The sequence below is a fragment of the Bombina bombina genome, unplaced genomic scaffold, assembly GCF_027579735.1.
Source record: "Bombina bombina isolate aBomBom1 unplaced genomic scaffold, aBomBom1.pri scaffold_656, whole genome shotgun sequence".
NCBI lineage: Eukaryota > Metazoa > Chordata > Amphibia > Anura > Bombinatoridae > Bombina > Bombina bombina.
The window spans coordinates 170,566-195,160 of record NW_026511981.1 but is presented as its reverse complement, the minus strand read 5'-3'; the positions used below and the strand labels follow the sequence as shown (position 1 = coordinate 195,160).

General features: G+C 38.5%; 1 protein-coding gene across 3 annotated transcripts in view; it reads left to right on the top strand.

Moving 5' to 3' along the window:
* Positions 1–530: 530 nt before the first annotated feature.
* LOC128644033 (disintegrin and metalloproteinase domain-containing protein 10-like) overlaps positions 531–24,595 on the top strand; it is a 158,642-nt gene continuing 134,577 nt past the window's right edge. The window contains exon 1 of one of the 3 annotated variants that reach the window (XM_053696795.1): positions 531–676. In XM_053696795.1, coding sequence (XP_053552770.1) covers positions 607–676 — 70 coding nt within the window. In that variant the 5' untranslated portion in view covers positions 531–606. The remainder of the gene's footprint in view (positions 677–24,595) is intronic. The other 2 variants (XM_053696796.1, XM_053696797.1) reach the window with 2 other exon arrangements.

Here is a 24,595-nt window from a genome sequence, read left to right as displayed (position 1 = left end):
AAGTCCCATTCTTTGTGTACAATGATTACTATATCCTTGGGATCTAACTTTTTAGTTTAAATCAATATAGCCTTATTGGGTCTGCACCAACTACATTACTTAAAATATATATCTATTTCAAAAAAATCCTTGTTGAGCTTGTTCATTAGTTTATATCTATATTTTGGATTAAACTCACACTATTTCTGTAGCCTCTAGCCATCCCTTTTAACTCCACTTAAAATTCTGACCTATGTCATTGCCTACTCTTGTGATAAAGATAACTACATAGTTTTATATGGATCATTTTATCACAGAACAATAAATAAATAAAAATCAAACAGCATAATTGTGAGGTTATCTTGCTTGTTACTGTGTTTACTTTCAAACAAAACCCAGAAAAATATTGATTTTGAGATTGCAATAGACTTTGGCAAGAACCAGCTTTTTTAAGTAAAAATGTTAAATGCCTTTCTCATTAGTTAAAGTAGCACACTCATTCTATACTTCCTCATCTCCATGTTTAAGAATGCAACAAGTCTATGCAAGTGCACTGGGCTTGGCAATTTCTTTTCTTATGCCCCACAGTAAAATATACAGAAGCAGAAAAAGTATACAAACAGCACAATGCTCTGTCATCATTATTTTTCTGTTTTATTGGTGGTTCCAGTTACTATTCTGAAAGTTGAATGCACAGGTAAGATTACTTTAGCTTTCTAATACTGTAGTTGTGTATGATGTGCCTGTGCGTGAGTGAGTGTGCTTGTGTAAAGTATGTGTGTGTTTATAAAGGGGTTTGTATGATGTGCCTGTGCGTGAGTGAGTGTGCTTGTGTAATGTATGTGTGTGTTTATAAAGGGGTTTGTATGATGTGCCTGTGCGTGAGTGAGTGTGCTTGTGTAATGTATGTGTGTGTTTATAAAGGGGCTTGTATGATGTGCCTGCGTGTGAGTGAGTGTGCTTGTGTAATGTATGTGTGTGTATAAAGGGGTTTGTATGATGTGCCTGTGCGTGAGTGAGTGTGCTTGTGTAATGTATGTGTGTGTATAAAGGGGCTTGTAAGATGTGACTGCGTGTGAGTGAGTGTGCTTGTGTAATGTATGTGTGTGTATATAAAGGGGCTTGTATGATGTGACTGCGTGTGAGTGAGTGTGCTTGTGTAATGTATGTGTGTGTATAAAGGGGCTTGTATGATGTGACTGCGTGTGAGTGAGTGTGTTTGTGTAATGTATGTGTGTGTATATAAAGGGGCTTGTATGATGTGACTGCGCGTGAGTGAGTGTGCTTGTGTAAAGTATGTGTGTGTATAAAGGGGTTTGTATGATGTGCCTGTGCGTGAGTGAGTGTGCTTGTGTAATGTATGTGTGTGTATAAAGGGGCTTGTATGATGTGACTGCGTGTGAGTGAGTGGGCTTGTGTAATGTATGTGTGTGTATATAAAGGGGCTTGTATGATGTGACTGCGTGTGAGTGAGTGTGCTTGTGTAATGTATGTGTGTGTATAAAGGGGCTTGTAAGATGTGACTGCGTGTGAGTGAGTGTGCTTGTGTAATGTATGTGTGTGTATAAAGGGGCTTGTATGATGTGACTGCGTGTGAGTGAGTGTGCTTGTGTAATGTATGTGTGTGTATAAAGGGGCTTGTATGATGTGACTGCGTGTGAGTGAGTGTGTTTGTGTAATGTATGTGTGTGTATAAAGGGGCTTGTATGATGTGACTGCGTGTGAGTGAGTGGGCTTGTGTAATGTATGTGTGTGTATATAAAGGGGCTTGTATGATGTGACTGCGTGTGAGTGAGTGTGCTTGTGTAATGTATGTGTGTGTATATAAAGGGGCTTATATGATGTGACTGCGTGTGAGTGAGTGTGCTTGTATAATGTATGTGTGTGTATAAAGGGGCTTGTATGATGTGACTGCGTGTGAGTGAGTGTGCTTGTGTAATGTATGTGTGTGTATATAAAGAGGCTTGTATGATGTGACTGCGTGTGAGTGAGTGTGCTTGTGTAATGTATGTGTGAAGGGGCTTGTATGATGTGCCTGTGCGTGAGTGAGTGTGCTTGTGTAATGTATGTGTATGTGTATAAAGGGGCTTGCATGATGTGCCTGTGTGTGAGTGAGTGTGCTTGTGTAATGTGTGTGTGTGTGTGTATAAAGGGGTTTGCATGATGTGCCTGCATGTGTATGATTATGAACGTGCTTGTCAGATGTATGTCATAAGTTGTCTTGGGGTTAACTTTTGAGAGTAGAAGAAGAATATGAAAGGAGAGTCAATGATTGCAGTATACAGAGAGAGGGGGGGGGGAGAGAGAGAGAGAGAGAGAGAGGATAGAGAGAAAGAGAGAAAGAAAGAGAGAAATAGAGAGAGAAAGAAAGATAAAGAGAGGGGGAGATTATTCAGTGCAAATCTTCTTTCTTTCTTTCTTTCTAAAACTCCTAAATCACAAAAAACATTTTTATGATCCAAAATCTGATTTGGAATTAGCAAGGCCTTAGGCTACAAGGCACCAACAGTGTAAACAATGTCCATATTAATCTGGCTTTTCACCAGATGTGTGTGTATCTGTGTACATATATGTGAAAAGTTGTGTGTGTATGTATGGAAATGCATGCTGAGTGTGTATGCTTATGCAAGTGTGTATGTATGTGTGTGTATACCAGTATAATGTTGTAATAAAATAGCAATAAGCAATGGTTTATGTTTTATTGAAATCATTACAATAGGGCGATTTTTTCTTCTTCTTTGTTTAAACACTAAATAAATGCTAGATATAATGATGCATTCAAAGAAAAGATTAGTCTGAAAATAACATGATGTATTTTTTAAAGTTTATTAGCTGTTTAAATATCGGCAAAATAAGTGTAAAGTTTTAGGGGCCGATTTATTATAGTGCGAGCGGACATGATCATGTCTGCCGCACATCGATAAATCCCGACAGCATACGTAGTCGGCATTTATCATTGCACAAGCATTCCTTGGGAAATGCTTGTGCAATGCCCCCCCCCTGCAGATTTGCAGCCACTAACAGGGGATGTCCGCCACCTCAGAGGTGGCGGACGAGTTAAGGAGCAGTGGTCTTAAGACCGCTGCTTCTTAACTCCTGTTTCCGGGGAGCCTCATGGCTCGCGCAGAAAAAGCTGCATAAGGCAGCATACAGGGCTTGATACATCGCCCCTATATGTCTATAAAACAATGAGTTCTGCCATGTTGTAACTTAGGTTACCTTCTCTGCTGTGACCAATTAGGGACAGCTATAAATAGATCACTAGTGTGTGCAGCTAATGGCTGTGTGGACTATAACAGTGTTCTGCACTTCACCATTTCTAACAGGAGCTGATAAGCTCACAATTTCAGAATAGAATTACAGGAAAAGCGGACAAAATAAATTATTAAAGTAATGAAAGTTGTTTTTACATATACTATTTAACATTTTATGTCACCATCTCAAAGTTTTTAATGTCCCTTTAAATTGTGAAGGGTCCATTACTTTCTGTCACAACCCCACAAGGGGGCTGTGGTCTCTACAGGAAAGCAAAGTATCAGATTTTCCTTTTAAATGTTGCTAGGAGACACCTGCTCTAGCTGTAGTAAGTTTATTTCACATGCTTAGTAGAGAACTTTTGCTCCAAAAATCATGTGATGGTAAAAACATAAGTTATGTAATGTCTTGTTCATTGGGTAACTGGAGGCAGTGGCTACACTGATAATTTCTAAGTCCTTCTCCATTATCATGATATGAGACTGTCCCTCGCTGAATTTTGTATGTCATGTTTCACTAAGATAACACTAGAATTGCCAAAGATCCCCCCACTAATGACTACACATGACCCTGCTCTCTTGCCTACACCCCCACACCACTGCCCTTGGCTTCAAACACTTTACCCCACCCCCTTTGAGTCCAGCCCAGGATATTACAATAGGATTCCTACATTATTCTAGGTTACCTTTCACATAAAGTAATTTACTTCTCCATTCTTTAGTGTATATATCTCTTAGAAAAAAACAATGTAACATGTAAGAACAGATAGCGTAAAACTATTACCGTGTATTTTAATATAGGAAATGGGAAATAAGAATAATAAGGAATAAATTAATAATGACTGGAGATTACTTAGTATCACCATAATATATAGGCAAACGTAATATTCAGTTCAAACTTGAAAAAAGTTCTATTTAAACAATCAAATACTGAGATGAAACCTCTGTGAATGAGATTACATGTATTTTGCTCTAATGTAAGGTAGGAATACTCATCAATTATTTATATTAAATAACCTATGGAACGTTCAGAGCTTTGCCTTGATATCTGCTTGCAGACTCCATATGCTTATTCAAGCTCTGTCTATAATAAGGTACTGATACCCTCCCCTTATTTAGCTACCACACTTACTGTAGACCAGGTGTAGGCAAAAAAAGATAATACAGTTTTTATTTCATTAATTGCATGTGCAACAAAATGCTGTCCTTTATGAGCAGATGGAACAAGTGAAGGGAGACCTTGCCCCTTTTAATGGTAAGTTTTTCCCTTTAGGGAAAACAAGTATCTCCCCATGGCTTTGTTACTAATCCCTATGTTTAATTCAGCCATAATGTTTTTTGGTATAAAAATGTACTCAAGTTCCACTCTTTTTAACCATGGCCTGTGTTAGGCAAAACAATGCCCTAGCATGCTTGGAGTGCCTAAAACATTTGTCTCAACTTAGCCACTTGAAAAATGCAGGATTCATAAAGATTTGTACCCTCCTCTTAGCAGAGCTGTGAGTTGCAAAATCATTCACTGAAATCAATAAACTTCTGTTACACAAGCGTTAACCTCCCAACCCATGGAACAACTTTCAATGTATAAAACAATCCAATGTAACAGATGAACAGGAAAAAAAACCATTGAAAAATAAAAATAAAATGAAAATTGAGACAACTTCTTTGACATAGTGAGGCACAATCACAAGACTCTATATCCTGTAGATAAATCACACTATGAAGAGAAAAAAACACACGCACAAAAGGGCACCACAAAGTGCAGTATCTTCTTAAAGGGAGTGTATACTGTACACATATTGTCATATAACTACATGTAATAGACACTACTATAAAGAATATGCACAGAAACTGATATAAAAATCTACTATAAAACCTTTTAAAAACTTACTTAGGAGCTCCCAATATAGCACTGCTGATGAGGTTAGGCTGAGACACCCACTGAAAGGGGCTGTGAAAGCTAGAAGAGCAGACCCTCCTCCCCCTCCCCTGCATATGAAAAGACCTATTACACAACCAGGAGTCTGTAGACATTAGTACACATTGAAAACTTTGGGGCTTGGTTAGGAGTCTGAAAATCAACACAAGGTTATTTAAAAATAAGCAAAACCATACATTTTTACAAAAACACTCACAGGTGGGCTATATAAATGGATCATCTACAAAACATTTATGCAGATAAAAATCTAGTGTGCAATGTTCCTTTAATTATAAGAAATATAAGATAAGATATATTCAACTCACAAGTGTGAACACCTAGTTACTATTAGCCTACTGGGCATTCTACATCTCCCATCTTGAATAAACCTCCCATCTCTTGCAGGAAATCAGTATACCAATGGCACAAATTTATTAAAATTATCAACATTTATTAAAAACCAACAAAGTATTAAAGCTGTATAAAATGATTTTAAAGTAAAAAATGTATATGCTTATATATGTTATTTCTAAGGACAAATTACTCTCTAGTACTATCGAAAAAGCAATATCTATGGGCGAGATTACATATGCGGCGCAAGCCTTAGCGTAACTGCTGAAACCCGCGTCGCCCGTAATTTCCCCTCGCACATCAGGGAATCACATAAACCCCACCGACAGTTTATAAACTGCCAGTGCCTAAGAAAATTAAAAAAAATAAACCCGACAAGTCAAAACCTCTATATCCGCCATTACCCCATATCGCAATAAACCTAATTAAAGGGACAATCAGGTTAAATTAAATTTTCATGATTCAGATACAGCATGTCATTTTAAACAACTTTCCAATTTACTTCCATTAAAAAAAATGTGAACAGTCTTTTATATTTACAATTTTTGAGTCACTAGATCCTACTGAGCATGTGCAAGAATTCACAGACTATACGTATATGCATTTGTGATTGGCTGATTGCTATCACATGGTACAAGGGGAGTGGAAATATACATAACTTTGAAATTTGTTATTAAAAAATCTACTACTCATTTGAAGATCAGACTAAGTGCTATTGCATTGTCTTGTTACCTTGCATTTGTTGATTATGCAAATCTAATGTGTTGACTGGTCCTTTAAGCTATTAAAGTGAATGTAAATGTTGATGCTAAAGTGCCCGGTTTTTTATAAATTTGATTAAAAACAGGGGCACTTTAATTCATAAAAATTTACATATCTTTTAATCTTGACAGCCGCTCCAGCCCGTCAAAAAGCCTCTTCCTGGGTCTAAAATGAGGAATCCGGCTTCCTCCAATCACGGCATTGAATCAGACACTGATTCCCCCAGGGGGGAAGCTGTGATTGGAGGATGACCAATCCATCATTTCTGACGTCAGAAATGGCTTGCGACGACCAGGGGAAGCTGGAGCAGCTGTCAAGTTTAAAAGGTAAGTATTTTTTCACAACACAAGTGAAATGTAAATTTTGATGAATTAAAGTCCCCCTGTTTTTAATCAAATGTATAAAAACCGGGCACTTTAGCATCAAAATTTACATTCACTTTAATAGCTTAATTAGGTTTATTGCGATATGGGGTAATCTAATTTTTAAAAACTGGGCACTTTAGCATCAAAATTTACATTCACTTTAACTCCTAAACTGTCAACCCCCCACAACGCAAATTACTAAGCCCCCTAACCTAACATCCCCTAAATTAACCCTAATTACATTAAATAAAAAATACTAACTTACAATTAAATTTAAAAACCTAACATTACTTAAAAAAAAATAAGATTAAATGAAATTAATCTAAAATTACAGAAAATAAAGTCTAACATTACAGAAAAAAAATAAACCAAATTATCCAAAATTAAAAAATTAAACCTATTCCCTATGAAAATAAAAAATCCCCCCAATATAAAAATACCCCCTAATCTAAACTAAACTACCAACACAGCCCTTAAAAGGGTTTTTGATGTAAAAAATACTAAGTCCCTCCAACAGTAAAACCCCCACCGACCAAATCCCCTAAAATAAAAAAGTCTAACATTAAAAAAACCTAAACTTCACATTGCCCCTAAAGGGGCATTTGTATGGGCATTGCCCTTAAAAGGGCATTTGTCTCTTTTATGCCCTTAAAAGGGCAATCAGCTTTTTTAGTCCAAAAAACCCTAATCTAAAAAAAAACAACCCAAAAAGTAAAAAAAAAGCCTAAGTCTAACCTCCAAATAGGTACTCACCGACGTGGAGCGGAGGTGACCACGGAACAAGACCGGTGACCGCAGAGTCATCCAGGGTAGAGATCCTCTTCGTACGATCACCGCCGCACACTGAGAATTGAATGCAAGGTACCCGTTTAAAAATGGGGTACCTTGCATTCCTATTGGCTGACTTTTTCAAATCAGCCAATAGGATGAGAGCTACTGAAATCCTATTGGCTGATTTGAACAGCCAATATGGATGCCCATACAAATGCCCCTGGGTAGTTTTTTTTTTTTTTAGTGTTAGGTATTTTTATTTTGGGGTGTTTAGTGAGTGAGGGTTTTAATGTTAGGGGGGACTTAGATTTTTTTACATGTAAAAGAGCTGTTGAACTTAGGGCAATGCCCTACAAAAGGCCCTTTTAAGGGCTATTGGTAGTTTAGTTTAGATTAGGGGGTGTTTTTATTTGGGGGGGCTTTTTTATTTTCATACGGATTAGGTTTAACTTTTTTATTTTTGATAATGTGGTTTACTTTTTTCTGTAATGTTAGACTTTTTTATTTTTTGTAATTTTAGATTAATTTATTTTAATCTTAGGTTGTTTTTTTTAAGTAATGTTAGGTTTTTATTTTATTTGTAACTTAGTATTTTTGTATTTAATGTAATTGGGGTTAATTTAGGGGGTGTTAGGTTAGGGAGCTTAGTAATTAAATTAGTTATTTGCGTTGTGGGGAGTTTGGGGGTTTAGGAGTTAATAGCTTAATTAGGTTTATTGCGATGTGGGGGGATGGCGGTTTAGGGGTTAATAGGTTAATTAGTTACTTTGCAATGTGGGTGGATGGCGGATTAAGAGTTAATAGCTTAATTAGGTTTATTGCGATGTTGGGGGTAGGCTGTTTAGGGGTTAATAGTGTAATTAGGTTTATTGCATTGTGGGGGGTTGGTGGATTAGGGGTTAATATGTTAATTAGATACTTTGCGATGTTGGGGTTGGCGGATTAGGGGTTAATATGTTTATTAGCTTTATTGAGATGGGGGGTGGCGGATTAGGGGTTAATATATTTTATTAGTTATTGCGGTGGGGGATGATGGTTGACAGGTAGCTAGATACTGCGCATGCATTAGGTGTTTGTTAATACTTCCAGGGAGTTATGGTGTTCACATATTCAGCGCAAGGCTTGCTGTGCCTGCCTATGTGTGGCGAGGTGAAAATTGAGTAAAATTTCTCAATTTTCACCGCTTAAGTACTTGCGCTGAATATGTGATACCGACTTGCGACTCTGTTCTATGTTAGTTTATGGGAGTAAAATTAGCAGGCGACGGATGAAATATACGCGTCGCATTTATATGCGTCGCCGTATATGTGATATCAATACCAGACTAAAAACCGTCGTCGCCAGCTTTTGCGGGCGCCACTGCATATGTAATCTCACCCATGGGCCTCTAGTTATCAACGTGTCTACCTCAAATACGCTGGAATTCTGCAGCGTATTTGAGGCGAGGCTGATTCGCCTTAGTTATCAAGCCCTAGACACCGGCAAAAGTAGAATTTAGTGACGTAAGCTTCGATCCGCCGGACTCAGTCCGACACAGATCGATTCTTACGTCACTCCAGATGTTCCGCACACAAGTGCGGCACTATCTGACTACTTTTGCTAGTTATCAAAAAACTATCAGGTACGCTCTGCACTTTTCCGGCCCAGCGTACCTGGTTTTCAAACCGCCGCCCTGGAGGCAGCGGATCCCATAGGAATCAATGGGAGTCTGACCATAGCGAAAGTTCATGTTCGCTGCTGCCAGACATCCCATTGATTTCTATGGGAAATGTCTACACCTAACACCCTAACATGTACCCCGAGTCTAAACACCCCTAATCTGCCCCCACTACACCGCCGCAACTAAATAAAGTTATTACCCCCTAAACTGCCGCTCCCGGACCCCGTCGCAACTATAATAAACTTATTAACCCCTAAACCGCCGCTCCCGGAGACCACCGCCACGCTAATAAACTGATTAACCCCTAAACCGCCGCTCCCTGTCCCCGCTGCAACTATAATATATGTATTAACCCCTAAACCGCCGCTCCCGGACACCGCCGCCACCTACATTATACCTGGTAACCCCTACCCTGCCCCCCTACACTGCCGCCACCTATAATTAAGTTATTAACCCCTATCCTGCTGATCCCGGACCCCGCCGCAACTAAATAAATAGTTTAACCCCTAAACCGCCTCTCCCGGACCCCGCCGCAACCTATATTAAACTTATTAACCCCTAATCTGCCCCCCCTACACCGTCGCCACCTATAATACATTTATTAAACCCTATCCTGCCCCCCCTACACCGCCGCCACTGTAATAAAATGATTAACCCCTAAACCTAAGTCTAACACTAACCCTAACACCCCCCTAACTTAAATATTAATTAAATAAATCTAAATAATATTTCTCTAATTAACTAAATTAATCCTATTTAAAACTAAATACTTACCTTTAAAATAAACCCTAATATAGCTACAATAGAAATAATAATTATATTGTAGCTATCTTAGGATTTATTTTTATTTTACAGGAAAATTTCAATTTATTTTAACTAGGTACAATAGCTAATAAATAGTTATTAACTATTTAATAGCTACCTAGTTAAAAGTAAAAAAAAAGCCTAAGTCTAACCTCCAAATAGGTACTCACCGTTCCTGAAGTCCAGCGGAGCTATTTTTTTAGGCGGTGAAGTCTTCTTGGAGGCGGCGACATCTTCCAGCACAGGGACCTCTTCTAGCTTCATCTAGGACCAAGGCGACGTGGAGCGGAGGTGACCACGGAACAAGACCGGTGACCGCAGAGTCATCCAGGGTAGAGATCCTCTTCGTACGATCACCGCTGCACACTGAGAATTGAATGCAAGGTACCCGTTTAAAAATGGGGTACCTTGCATTCCTATTGGCTGACTTTTTCAAATCAGCCAATAGGATGAGAGCTACTGAAATCCTATTGGCTGATTTGAACAGCCAATATGGATGCCCATACAAATGCCCCTGGGTAGTTTTTTTTTTTTAGTGTTAGGTATTTTTATTTTGGGGTGTTTAGTGGGTGAGGGTTTTAATGTTAGGGGGGACTTAGATTTTTTTACATGTAAAAGAGCTGTTGAACTTAGGGCAATGCCCTACAAAAGGCCCTTTTAAGGGCTATTGGTAGTTTAGTTTAGATTAGGGGGTGTTTTTATTTGGGGGGGCTTTTTTATTTTCATACGGATTAGGTTTAACATTTTTATTTTTGATAATGTGGTTTATTTTTTTCTGTAATGTTAGACTTTTTTATTTTTTGTAATTTTAGATTAATTTATTTTAATCTTAGGTTGTTTTTTTTAAGTAATGTTAGGTTTTTATTTTAATTGTAACTTAGTATTTTTGTATTTAATGTAATTGGGGTTAATTTAGGGGGTGTTAGGTTAGGGAGCTTAGTAATTAAATTAGTTATTTGCGTTGTGGGGAGTTTGGGGGTTTAGGAGTTAATAGCTTAATTAGGTTTATTGCGATGTGGGGGGATGGCGGTTTAGGGGTTAATAGGTTAATTAGTTACTTTGCAATGTGGGTGGATGGCGGATTAAGAGTTAATAGCTTAATTAGGTTTATTGCGATGTTGGGGGTAGGCTGTTTAGGGGTTAATAGTGTAATTAGGTTTATTGCATTGTGGGGGGTTGGTGGATTAGGGGTTAATATGTTAATTAGATACTTTGCGATGTGGGGGTTGGCGGATTAGGGGTTAATATGTTTATTAGCTTTATTGAGATGGGGGGGTGGCGGATTAGGGGTTAATATATTTTATTAGTTATTGCGGTGGGGGATGATGGTTGACAGGTAGCTAGATACTGCGCATGCATTAGGTGTTTGTTAATACTTCCAGGGAGTTATGGTGTTCACATATTCAGCGCAAGGCTTGCTGTGCCTGCCTATGTGTGGCGAGGTGAAAATTGAGTAAAATTTCTCAATTTTCACCGCTTAAGTACTTGCGCTGAATATGTGATACCGACTTGCGACTCTGTTCTATGTTAGTTTATGGGAGTAAAATTAGCAGGCGACGGATGAAATATACGCGTCGCATTTATATGCGGCGCCGTATATGTGATATCAATACCAGACTAAAAACCGTCGTCGCCAGCTTTTGCGGGCGCCACTGCATATGTAATCTCACCCATGGGCCTCTAGTTATCAACGTGTCTACCTCAAATACGCTGGAATTCTGCAGCGTATTTGAGGCGAGGCTGATTCGCCTTAGTTATCAAGCCCTAGACACTGGCAAAAGTAGAATTTAGTGACGTAAGCTTCGATCCGCCGGACTCAGTCCGACACAGATTGATTCTTACGTCACTCCAGATGTTCCGCACACAAGTGCGGCACTATCTGACTACTTTTTCTAGTTATCAAAAAACTATCAGGTACGCTCTGCACTTTTCCGGCCCAGCGTACCTGGTTTTCAAACCGCCGCCCTGGAGGCAGCGGATCCCATAGGAATCAATGGGAGTCTGACCATAGCGAAAGATCATGTTCGCTGCTGCCAGACATCCCATTGATTTCTATGGGAAATGTCTACACCTAACACCCTAACATGTACCCCGAGTCTAAACACCCCTAATCTGCCCCCACTACACCGCCGCAACTAAATAAAGTTATTACCCCCTAAACCGCCGCTCCCGGACCCCGTCGCAACTATAATAAACTTATTAACCCCTAAACCGCCGCTCCCGGAGACCACCGCCACGCTAATAAACTGATTAACCCCTAAACCGCCGCTCCCTGTGCCCGCCGCAACTATAATATATGTATTAACCCCTAAACCGCCGCTCCCGGACACCGCCGCCACCTACATTATACCTGGTAATCCCTACCCTGCCCCCCTACACTGCCGCCACCTATAATTAAGTTATTAACCCCTATCCTGCCGATCCCGGACCCCGCCGCAACTAAATAAATAGTTTAACCCCTAAACCACCTCTCCCGGACCCCGCCGCAACCTATATTAAACTTATTAACCCCTAATCTGCCCCCCCTACACCGTCACCACCTATAATACATTTATTAAACCCTATCCTGCCCCCCCTACACCGCCGCCACTGTAATAAAATGATTAACCCCTAAACCTAAGTCTAACACTAACCCTAACACCCCCCTAACTTAAATATTAATTAAATAAATCTAAATAATATTTCTCTTATTAACTAAATTAATCCTATTTAAAACTAAATACTTACCTTTAAAATAAACCCTAATATAGCTACAATAGAAATAATAATTATATTGTAGCTATCTTAGGATTTATTTTTATTTTACAGGAAAATTTCAATTTATTTTAACTAGGTACAATAGCTAATAAATAGTTATTAACTATTTAATAGCTACCTAGTTAAAATAAAGATAAATTAACCTGTAAAATAAAAACTTACCTAAGTTACAATTACACCTAACACTACACTATACTTATATAAATTATTCCAATTTAAAACTAAATACTTACCTGTAAAATAAACCCTAAGATAGCTACAATATAATTAATAATTACATTGTAGCTATTTTAGGATTTATATTTATTTTACAGGTAACTTTGTATTTATTTTAGCTAGTTAGAATAGTTATTAAATAGTTATTAACTATTTAATAACTACCTAGATAAAAGAAATACAAAATTACCTGTAAAATAAATCCTAACCTAAGTTAAAATTAAACCTAACACTACACTATCATTAAATTAATTAAATAAATTACCTACAAATAACTACAAATAAATACAATTAAATAAACTAACTAAAGTACAAAAAATAAAAAAAGTTAAGTTACAAAAAATAAAAAAAATAAGTTACAAACATTTCAAAAAATATTACAACAATTTTAAGCTACTTACACCTAATCTAAGCCCCCTAATAAAATTACAAAGCCCCCCAAAATAAAAAATGCCCTACCCTATTCTAAATTAAAAAGTTACCAGCTCTTTTACCTTACCAGCCCTTAAAATGGCCTTTTGCGGGGCATGCCCCAAAGAATTCTGCTTTTTTGCCTGTAAAAGAAAAATACAACCCCCCCAACATTAAAACCCACCACCCACATACCCCTAATCTAACCCAAACCCCCCTTAAATAAACCTAACACTACCCCCCTGAACATCATCCTACCTTGAGTCGTCTTCAGCCAGCCGACCACTGATGGAACCGAAGAGGAGATCCTGAGCGGCAGAAGTCATCATCCAAGGGGCGCTGAAGAAATCTTCCATCCGATGAAGTCATTATCCAGGCGACGCTGAAGAGGTCTTCCAACCGGGCGATGTCATCTTCCAAGCGGCATCTTCAATCTTCTTTCTTCTGGATCCATCTTCATCCTGCCGACGCGGAACATCCTTCTTCCCCGACGGCCTACGACTGAATGAAGGTTCCTTTAAGGGACGTCATCCAAGATGGCGTCCCTTCAATTCCGATTGGCTGATAGGATTCTATCAGCCAATCGGAATTAAGGTAGGAAAAATCTGATTGGCTGATGCTATCAGCCAATCAGATTGAAGTTCAATCCGATTGGCTGATCCAATCAGCCAATCAGATTGAGCTCGCATTCTATTGGCTGTTCCGATCAGCCAATAGAATGTGAGCTCAATCTGATTGGCTGATTGGATCAGCCAATCGGATTGAACTTCAATCTGATTGGCTGATAGCATCAGCCAATCAGATTTTTCCTACCTAAATTCCGATTGGCTGATAGAATCCTATCAGCCAATCGGAATTGAAGGGATGCCATCTTGGATGACGTCCCTTAAAGGAACCTTCATTCAGTCGTCGGCCGTCGGGGAAGAAGGATGTTCCGCGTCGGCGGGATGAAGATGGATCCGGAAGAAAGAAGATTGAAGATGCCGCTTGGAAGATGACATCGCCCGGTTGGAAGACCTCTTCAGCGCCGCCTGGATGATGACTTCATAGGATGGAAGATTTCTTCAGCGCCCCTTGGATGATGACTTCTGCCGCTCCGGATCTCCTCTTCGGTTCCATCGGTGGTCGGCTGGCTGAAGACGACTCAAGGTAGGATGATCTTCAGGGGGGTAGTGTTAGGTTTATTTAAGCGGGGTTTGGGTTAGATTAGGGGTATGTGGGTGGTGGGTTTTAATGTTGGGGGGGTTGTATTTTTCTTTTACAGGCAATAGAGCTGAATTCTTTGGGGCATGCCCCGCAAAAGGCCCTTTTAAGGGCTGGTAAGGTAAAAGAGCTGGTAACTTTTTAATTTAGAATAGGGTAGGGCATTTTTTTATTTTGGGGGGCTTTGTTATTTTATTAGGGGGCTTAGATTAGGTGTAAGTAGCTTAAAATTGTTGTAATATTTTTTGAAATGTTTGTAACTTATTTTTTTTTTTTGTAACAGCTTTTTTATTTTTTGTACTTTAGTTAGATTATTTAATTGTATTTAATTGTAGTTATTTGTAGGTAATTTATTTAATTAATTTAATAATAGTGTAGTGTTAGGTTTAATTTTAACTTATGTTAGGATTTATTTTACAGGTAATTTTGTATTTCTTTTAGCTAGGTAGTTATTAAATAGTTAATAACTATTTAATAACTATTCTAACTAGCTAAAATAAATACAAAGTTACCTGTAAAATAAATATAAATCCTAAAATAGCTACAATGTAATTATTAATTATATTGTAGCTATCTTATGGTTTATTTTACAGGTAAGTATTTAGTTTTAAATAGGAATAATTTATTAAAGTATAGTGTAGTGTTAGGTGTAATTGTAACTTAGGTTAGTTTTTATTTTACAGGTTAATTTCTCTTTATTTTAACTAGGTAGCTATTAAATAGTTAATAACTATTTATTAGCTATTGTACATAGTTAAAATAAATTGAAATTTTCCTGTAAAATAAAAATAAATCCTAAGATAGCTACAATATAATTATTATTTCTATTGTAGCTATATTAGGGTTTATTTTAAAGGTAAGTATTTATTTTTAAATAGGATTAATTTAGTTAATAAGAGAAATATTATTTAGATTTATTTAATTAATATTTAAGTTAGGGGGGTGTTAGGGTTAGTGTTAGACTTAGGGGTTAATAATTTTATTACAGTGGCGGCGGTGTAGGGGGGGCAGGATAGGGGTTAATAAATTTATTATAGGTGGTGACGGTGTAGGGGGGCAGATTAGGGGTTAATAAGTTTAATATAGGTTGCGGCGGGGTCCGGGAGAGGCGGTTTAGGGGTTAAACTATTTATTTAGTTGCGGCGGGGTCCGGGATCGGCAGGATAGAGGTTAATAACTTAATTATAGGTGGCGGCAGTGTAGGGGGGCAGATTAGGGGTTAATAAGTTTAATATAGGTTGCGGCGGTGTCCGGGAGTGGCGGTTTAGAGGTTAAACTATTTATTTAGTTGCGGCGAGGTCCGGGATCCGCAGGATAGGGGTTAATAACTTAATTATAGGTGGCGGCGGTATAGGGGGGGCAGGATAGGGGTTACTAGGTATAATGTAGGTGGCGGCGGTGTCCGGGAGCGGCGGTTTAGGTGTTAATACATTTATAAGAGTTGCGGCGGGGTCTAGGAGCGGCGGTTTAGGGGTTAATCACTTTATTGAGTTGCGGGGGGCTCCGGGGGTGCCAATATAGGGGGTAGAACAGTGTAGTTAGTGTGGGTGCTTAGTGACAGGGGTATCAATAAAGCTGTGAAAAAGCCGAAGAGCAGCGAGATCGGATGAGTGATAATTCTCACAGTCCGCTGCTCATCGCCCCGTACTTGGTGCGCGGCTTTTTGACAGCTTTTTTGATAACTTAGGCGAATGTATTCAGGTCCGCGGCGACGATGGTAGGCGAGCTTAGGCGGGCGTATTGGGCCGGCGAAGGCAGGTAAAGTAGACGGCTTGATAACTACCCCTCATGGAATCTAATGTACACTGCAGGTATCTGAAGAAAAGTTGCTGCACATGTGTAAATACATTAGTACCGGTATGCAGTGAAAGACAGATATAAACATGGAGGCACCCATGATTTGAGGGAAGGAGGGAATAACCTTAATACTATGCTTACAAAATGTATTTAGTGTTTAATGTCCCTTTAACATTGTTATGGTAATATGTAACTAGCAATAGCTTTCATCATATTCTGTATCGGAGGGCAGCCGGTGTTTTGTAGTAAACAACATAGGCAATCAGTAACGGGTCTCTTCAGAGTTAAAGTGAATGTAAAGTTAACCATATAAGCAAAAGTGAAAAGATAGAAGTAAAAAAATGAATGAGAGTTTCATTCATGAAATCGTTAGGATTAATTTTTCTTCAGATATATTTCACTAGAAACGCTATAGGGATAAGATCTGAAGCTCCGGTCGCAATTTTCACCAATTGATTGACAGATGAATCATCTGCAATCAACTAATCGTTGTTTCCCCCCTGGGCAGTAATGTTTGTGCAAAGAGGCTGAACCCCCCCCCCCCCGGGGGAAACAACAATTAGTTGATTGCAGATGATTCATCTGTCAAGTAATTGCTAAAAATGGCGACCCGAGCTTCAGATCTTATCCATGTAGCTTTTGTAGTGAACTATATCTGAAGATAAATATATCCTAACGATTTCATGAATGAAACTCTCATTCAGTTTTTCACTTCTATCGTTTCACTTTTGCTTATATGGTTAACTTTACATTCACTTTAAACCTACCTGACCCTTTAATGATAGCTTGGCAAACCTCCAATTTACTGTTATCTTTCCTTATAAGGATACCTTAGGCTCTGCTATATGTTTCTTATTGCATAAGGGGTTTTGCACATATTCGATAAAGCAATCAAGCCTACATAAAAAATTACTGTTATTGACCTCACTGTATTTTCTTTTATAATGAATGGTGGATGGTTACTCTTTGGATTGAAACACTACCAAGGAAATTTAGTCACAGTCTCAGACCTAAGTAAGCTAATTAAATGAAAATAAAAATATGTATTTAGAACATACCCACACACAAAATATTGTAAAGTAAGAATGCTTTCAAAAATAAAAATGTTAATGGTTTATTTTTAAACTAATTAACAAAATAGTGAGTGAACAAAAGAAAAATTGAAATAAAATCAATATTTGGTGAGACCACTCTTTCTTAATCTATTGTAAAGCATAATTGGAGTGGACAATTTAGATGTATTTGCAATTGAAAGCAAATGTGAACATGCATATTTCTGTTATACTTATTATGACTTAAAGGGCATATTTGTAATATGAAAGGGTTTTATGTTCCCCCAGATGGAACATAATATAAAGACTAGGGATGGGCAAATGTTTCACAACATTCAAAAAATGAAACACATTTTAACACATTCTTTTATTTCAAATTTCGAATGCTTGTACAACATTCTAACATTCGTTTAATGTAATAGTGTTTCTAATGATTTTGTTAAAAGGTACTATTCACTTCAAACTTTTCTAATAATTCGATTAGAAGGATACAATATTCGAATAAAAAAAATTTGAATTCCTATATTTGTAATAGTATTTCTAATGCTTTCTTTTAATGTAATATTCAAATTACGCAATATTCTTAATAGAAACATTTGAATCAATATATTTGTATCTATTATGTATCAATTTACTAAGGCCTAGATTTAGAGTTTGGCGGTAGCCGTGAAAACCAGCGTTAGAGGCTCCTAGCGCTGGTTTTAGGCTACCGCCGGTATTTGGAGTCAGTGATTAAAGGGTCTAACGCTCACTTTTCAGCCGCGACTTTTCCATACCGCAGATCCCCCTACGCCATTTGCGTATCCTATCTTTTCAATGGGATCTTCCTAACTCCGGTATTTAGAGTCGTTTCTGCAGTGAGCGTTAGAGCTCTAACGACAAAACTCCAGACGCAGAAAAAAAGCAGGAGTTAAGAGCTTTCTGGGCTAACGCCGGTTCATAAAGCTCTTAACTACTGTACCCTAAAGTACCCTAACACCCATAAACTACCTATGTACCCCTAAACCGAGGTCCCCCCACATCGCCGCCACTCGATTACATTTTTTTAACCCCTAATCTGCCGACCGCCACCTACGTTATATTTATGTACCCCTAATCTGCTGCCCCTAACACCGCCGACCCCTATATTATATTTATTAATCCCTAACCTGCCCCCCACAACGTCGCCGACACCTGCCTACACTGATTAACCCCTAATCTGCCGACCGCAAAGCGCCGCCACCTACATTATAGCTATGTACCCCTAATCTGCTGCCCCTAACACCGCCGACCCCTATATTATATTTATTAACCCCTAATCTGCCCCCCTCAACGTCGCCGACACCTGCCTACACTGATTAACCCCTAATCTGCCGAGCGGACCGCACCGCTACTATAATAAATGGATTAACCCCTAATCCGCCTCACTAACCCTATCATAAATAGTATTAACCCCTAATCTGCCCTCCCTAACATCGCCCACACCTAACTTCAATTATTAACCCCTAATCTGCCGACCGGAGCTCACCGCTATTCTAATAAATGGATTAACCCCTAAAGCTAAGTCTAACCCTAACACTAACACCCCCCTAACTTAAATATAATTTAAATCTAACGAAATTAATTAACTCTTATTAAATAAATTATTCCTATTTAAAGCTAAATACTTACCTGTAAAAGAAATCCTAATATAGCTACAATATAAATTATAATTACATTGTAGCTATTTTAGGATTAATATTTATTTTACAGGCAACTTTGTAATTATTTTAACCAGGTACAATAGCTATTAAATAGTTAAGAACTATTTAATAGTTACCTAGTTAAAATAATAACAAATTTACCTGTAAAATAAATCCTAACCTAAGTTATAATTAAACCTAACACTACCCTATCAATAAATTAATTAAATAAACTACCTACAATTACCTACAATTAACCTAACACTACACTATCAATAAATAAATTAAATACAATTGCTACAAATAACTACAATTACATAAACTAACTAAAGTACAAAAAATAAAAAAGAACTAAGTTACAAAAAATAAAAAAATATTTACAAACATAAGAAAATTATTACAACAATTTTAAACTAATTACACCTACTCTAAGCCCCCTAATAAAATAACAAAGACCCCCAAAATAATAAATGCCCTACCCTATTCTAAATTAAAAAAGTTAAAAGCTCTTTGACCTTACCAGCCCTGAACAGGGCCCTTTGCGGGGCATGCCCCAAGAATTTCAGCTCTTTTGCCTGTAAAAAAAACACATACAATACCCCCCCCCAACATTACAACCCACCACCCACATACCCCTAATCTAACCCAAACCCCCCTTAAATAAACCTAACACTAAGCCCCTGAAGATCTTCCTACCTTGTCTTCACCATCCAGGTATCACCGATCCGTCCTGGCTCCAACATCTTCATCCAACCCAAGCGGGGGTTGGCGATCCATCATCCGGTGGCTGAAGAGGTCCAGAAGAGGCTCCAAAGTCTTCCTCCTATCCGGCAAGAAGAGGACATCCGGACCGGCAAACATCTTCTCCAAGCGGCATCTTCGATCTTCTTGCATCTGGTGCGGAGCGGGTCCATCTTGAAGCAGGCGACGCGGATCCATCCTCTTCTTCCGTTGTCTCCCGACGAATGACGGTTCCTTTAAGGGACGTCATCCAAGATGGCGTCCCTTGAATTCCGATTGGCTGATAGGATTCTATCAGCCAATCGGAATTAAGCTAGGAATATTCTGATTGGCTGATGGAATCAGCCAATCAAAATCAAGTTCAATCCAATTGGCTGATCCAATCAGCCAATCAGATTGAGCTCGCATTCTATTGGCTGATCGGAACAGCCAATAGAATGCGAGCTCAATCTGATTGGCTGATTGGATCAGCCAATCGGATTGAACTTGATTCTGATTGGCTGATTCCATCAGCCAATCAGAATATTCCTACCTTAATTCCGATTGGCTGATAGAATCCTATCAGCCAATCGGAATTCAAGGGACGCCATCTTGGATGACGTCCCTTAAAGGAACCGTCATTCGTCGGGAGACAACGGAAGAAGAGGATGGATCCGCGTCGCCTGCTTCAAGATGGACCCGCTCCGCACCGGATGCAAGAAGATCGAAGATGCCGCTTGGAGAAGATGTTTGCCGGTCCGGATGTCCTCTTCTTGCCGGATAGGAGGAAGACTTTGGAGCCTCTTCTGGACCTCTTCAGCCACCGGATGATGGATCGCCAACCCCCGCTTGGGTTGGATGAAGATGTTGGAGCCAGGACGGATCGGTGATACCTGGATGGTGAAGACAAGGTAGGAAGATCTTCAGGGGCTTAGTGTTAGGTTTATTTAAGGGGGGTTTGGGTTAGATTAGGGGTATGTGGGTGGTGGGTTGTAATGTTGGGGGGGGTATTGTATGTGTTTTTTTTACAGGCAAAAGAGCTGAAATTCTTGGGGCATGCCCCGCAAAGGGCCCTGTTCAGGGCTGGTAAGGTCAAAGAGCTTTTAACTTTTTTAATTTAGAATAGGGTAGGGCATTTATTATTTTGGGGGTCTTTGTTATTTTATTAGGGGGCTTAGAGTAGGTGTAATTAGTTTAAAATTGTTGTAATAATTTTCTTATGTTTGTAAATATTTTTTTATTTTTTGTAACTTAGTTCTTTTTTATTTTTTGTACTTTAGTTAGTTTATGTAATTGTAGTTATTTGTAGCAATTGTATTTAATTTATTTATTGATAGTGTAGTGTTAGGTTAATTGTAGGTAATTGTAGGTAGTTTATTTAATTAATTTATTGATAGGGTAGTGTTAGGTTTAATTGTAACTTAGGTTAGGATTTATTTTACAGGTAAATTTGTTATTATTTTAACTAGGTAACTATTAAATAGTTCTTAACTATTTAATAGCTATTGTACCTGGTTAAAATAATTACAAAGTTGCCTGTAAAATAAATATTAATCCTAAAATAGCTATAATATAATTATAATTTATGTTGTAGCTATATTAGGATTTATTTTACAGGTAAGTATTTAGCTTTAAATAGGAATAAGTTATTTAATAAGAGTTAATTTATTTCGTTAGATGTAAATTATATTTAAGTTAGGGGGGTGTTAGTGTTAGGGTTAGACTTAGCTTTAGGGGTTAATCCATTTATTAGAATAGCGGTGAGCTCCGGTCGTCAGATTAGGGGTTAATAATTGAAGTTAGGTGTCGGCGATGTTAGGGAGGGCAGATTAGGGGTTAATACTATTTATTATAGGGTTAGTGAGGCGGATTAGGGGTTAATAACTTTATTATAGTAGCGGTGCGGTCCGCTCGGCAGATTAGGGGTTAATAAGTGTAGGCAGGTGTCGGCGACGTTGAGGGGGGCAGATTAGGGGTTAATAAATATAATATAGGGGTCGGCGATGTTAGGGCAGCAGATTAGGGGTACATAGGGATAACGTAGGTTGCGGCGGTTTACGGAGCGGCAGATTAGGGGTTAAAAAAAATGCAGGGGTCAGCGATAGCGGGGGCGACAGATTAGAGGTTAATAAGTGTAAGGTTAGGGGTGTTTAGACTCGGGGTACATGTTAGGGTGTTAGGTGCAGACGTAGGAAGTGTTTCCCCATAGGAAACAATGGGGCTGCGTTAGGAGCTGAACGCGGCTTTTTTGCAGGTGTTAGGTTTTTTTTCAGCTCAAACAGCCCCATTGTTTCCTATGGGAGAATCGTGCACGAGCACGTTTTTGAGGCTGGCCGCGTCCGTAAGCAACTCTGGTATCGAGAGTTGCATTTGCGGTAAAAATGCTCTACGCTCCTTTTTTGGAGCCTAACGCAGCCTTTTTTTGGACTCTCGATACCAGAGTTAATTTTATGGTGCGGCCAGAAAAAAGCCCGCGTAGCGTTAACAACCCATCTACCGCCAAACTCCAAATCTAGCTGCAAATTTCCTAACACATAAACTATTGAACTTCTGAATAGTATTTGTTAAATCGAATGTTACATTCGAAATTTTTAATGTTATATTCAAAATTTCGAATGTTACATTTGAAAATTTCGAATGTGGACATTTGATCTAACTATGAACATTCAAAATCGAAAGTGACATTGAAAACTGTAAATAGCATTTGATAATATAACATATTTATATATATAATAATAAATATAACATATTTATTTATCTAGTAATACATTTCAAGAGAAACAGTTGTATATTGCTAATAAGAGAATGAAGAAACACATTTGTGTATAGATGTTTTAGTTTGGTATTGAAAATTGTTTTACAAATAAAGACTATTGGTCCTATTTATTCAACTGCTGATGCAGCTTTGGGGTCTGTGCGTTAAAGGCTTGCATGAGTGAGTCTGAAAAGATAGTTGTTTTTTTTTTAAATTTTATTTATAGTCCAAAACGCAAAAAAACATGGGTTCACATTAGTTCCAACAAGTTGTGACACATATCCACATACATGATAAGTCAACAAAAGAACAATAAAAAACAAATCAGTGACTTAACAATCAAATGTATTGACATTCATCAATTCAAGACAAACTTTTTGTTGTGTCACTATAGAACAAATCAAGAACAACATCAGATACAAAATGTTTTAACCCTCTTAACTGAGGTAAAGAGAAACAGGCATTTATCCATATCACCTAGCTTTTCTTAGCGATCCCCACACTTTCTTTTTACTTATGTATATGCTTAGACTGTGATTTTTTCTAAAACGTGACCAGCCTTTACCTTGTTATTCAACATATACAACACTCCAGCCTTGAGTACTTACATTTTGCTGGATATAGCAAAAATGCATTAAAACCTTTCTCTATCAAGCGAGAACAAAAAGGAGCCATCTCTTTTCTACGAGTATAAGTTTCAAGTGAGTAGTCTTGGAAAATCAGAATTTTTTTTTATCCTTTAGAGCAGGGGTGTCAAACTCAAATTCATCGGGGGCCGCATCAGCAGTTTGGTCACCCTCAAAGGGCCTCAAAAGGGCCGATTGTATCTAGGACTATGTGTCCACTCTTTATTATCATAATAAATTATTGTCACTGCATTCAATTATTACTGTTTTTTCTAATAATGTGTAAGTAATAACTAGCATTTACACACAAACATACATTCACACATTTACACACAAACACACATTTACACAAAAACACACATACACATATTTACACACACATACTTACACACACAAACATACATTCACACATTTACACACACACAAAAACTTTATTACTGCTCTGATTTAGGTGGGCAATAAACTAATGATAATGCAGTGTGAATATGTTTTCCCATGCATGCAAGCATAACAGGCAGGGATAAGGTTAATAAAATCTGTGAAGACTACAAATCAGTCACAGACAGTACAAGTGTAGGAGCAGACTCCCGAGATAAAGATTTGATTTATTACCTGGGGAAGGCTGAGAGCAGAATAAGACAATCTGCAGAGACAGAGCCTCAGAACGGCTGTTTACTTAGAATTGTCCTGCTGACATATTATTTAAAAAAAAAACATGTTTTTCTTACCAGCCTCGCTGTGTGCCTGCTGCTGCCTCTCTGGTCTCTGCTGCTAGCCCTTTTCCCGCGCGTGCAGATACATAGGGAAGCTGGGAGGAAGTGATGAGGGAGCAGGAGGTCAGTGTCTTGTTCTCACTCAGTCACTTCCTACCAGCCAGATCTCGGAAGCCCCTGTTCAGGATCCATAGCGCAGCCAGCAGCACCTGTCTCTCCTACATACAGCGACTGTAAGTGGATACTCAGTCTCACAGCCGCTGTATGCAAGACAGTATGAGTATGTTTCTCCTGAGTCAAAGCAAAAAAAAAAGCGAGAATAAAAGGTGAAGGCTGGCGGCCGGCGGCGGCTACACGGGCCACATGACGAGGTCTGGTGGGCCGGATTCGGCCCGCGGGCCTTGTGTTTAACACCCGTGCTTTAGAGTAACTGTTTTTTCCCCCCCCTATAATGCGCTAAAATTTCCAACTTATCTTGGAAGTGGGAGAGCTTGACAATTATTGGTCTTATCATTACCGTACCATCTGCTCTGTTTTTTCTCTGGCCCTACTCTATGAATTCTTTCCACCATTATTTTGGCCCTGATATTGGGTATTTCTAGAAGAGAATGGAGGGTTTTGCTTATAAATTTATTTAGGTCTTTAAATTCCTGACTCTCCCGGACTCCTAATATTCTTAAATTATTTATTTTAGAGCGATCTTCCAGATCGTCTAGTTTCTCTTGCAGTTTCTTAATTGTGGAGTCATAGAGGCAGAATTATCAAGATCCCAGTTTCCACGCGAGCCGACAGCATATGCTGTCGGCATTCATCGATGTCT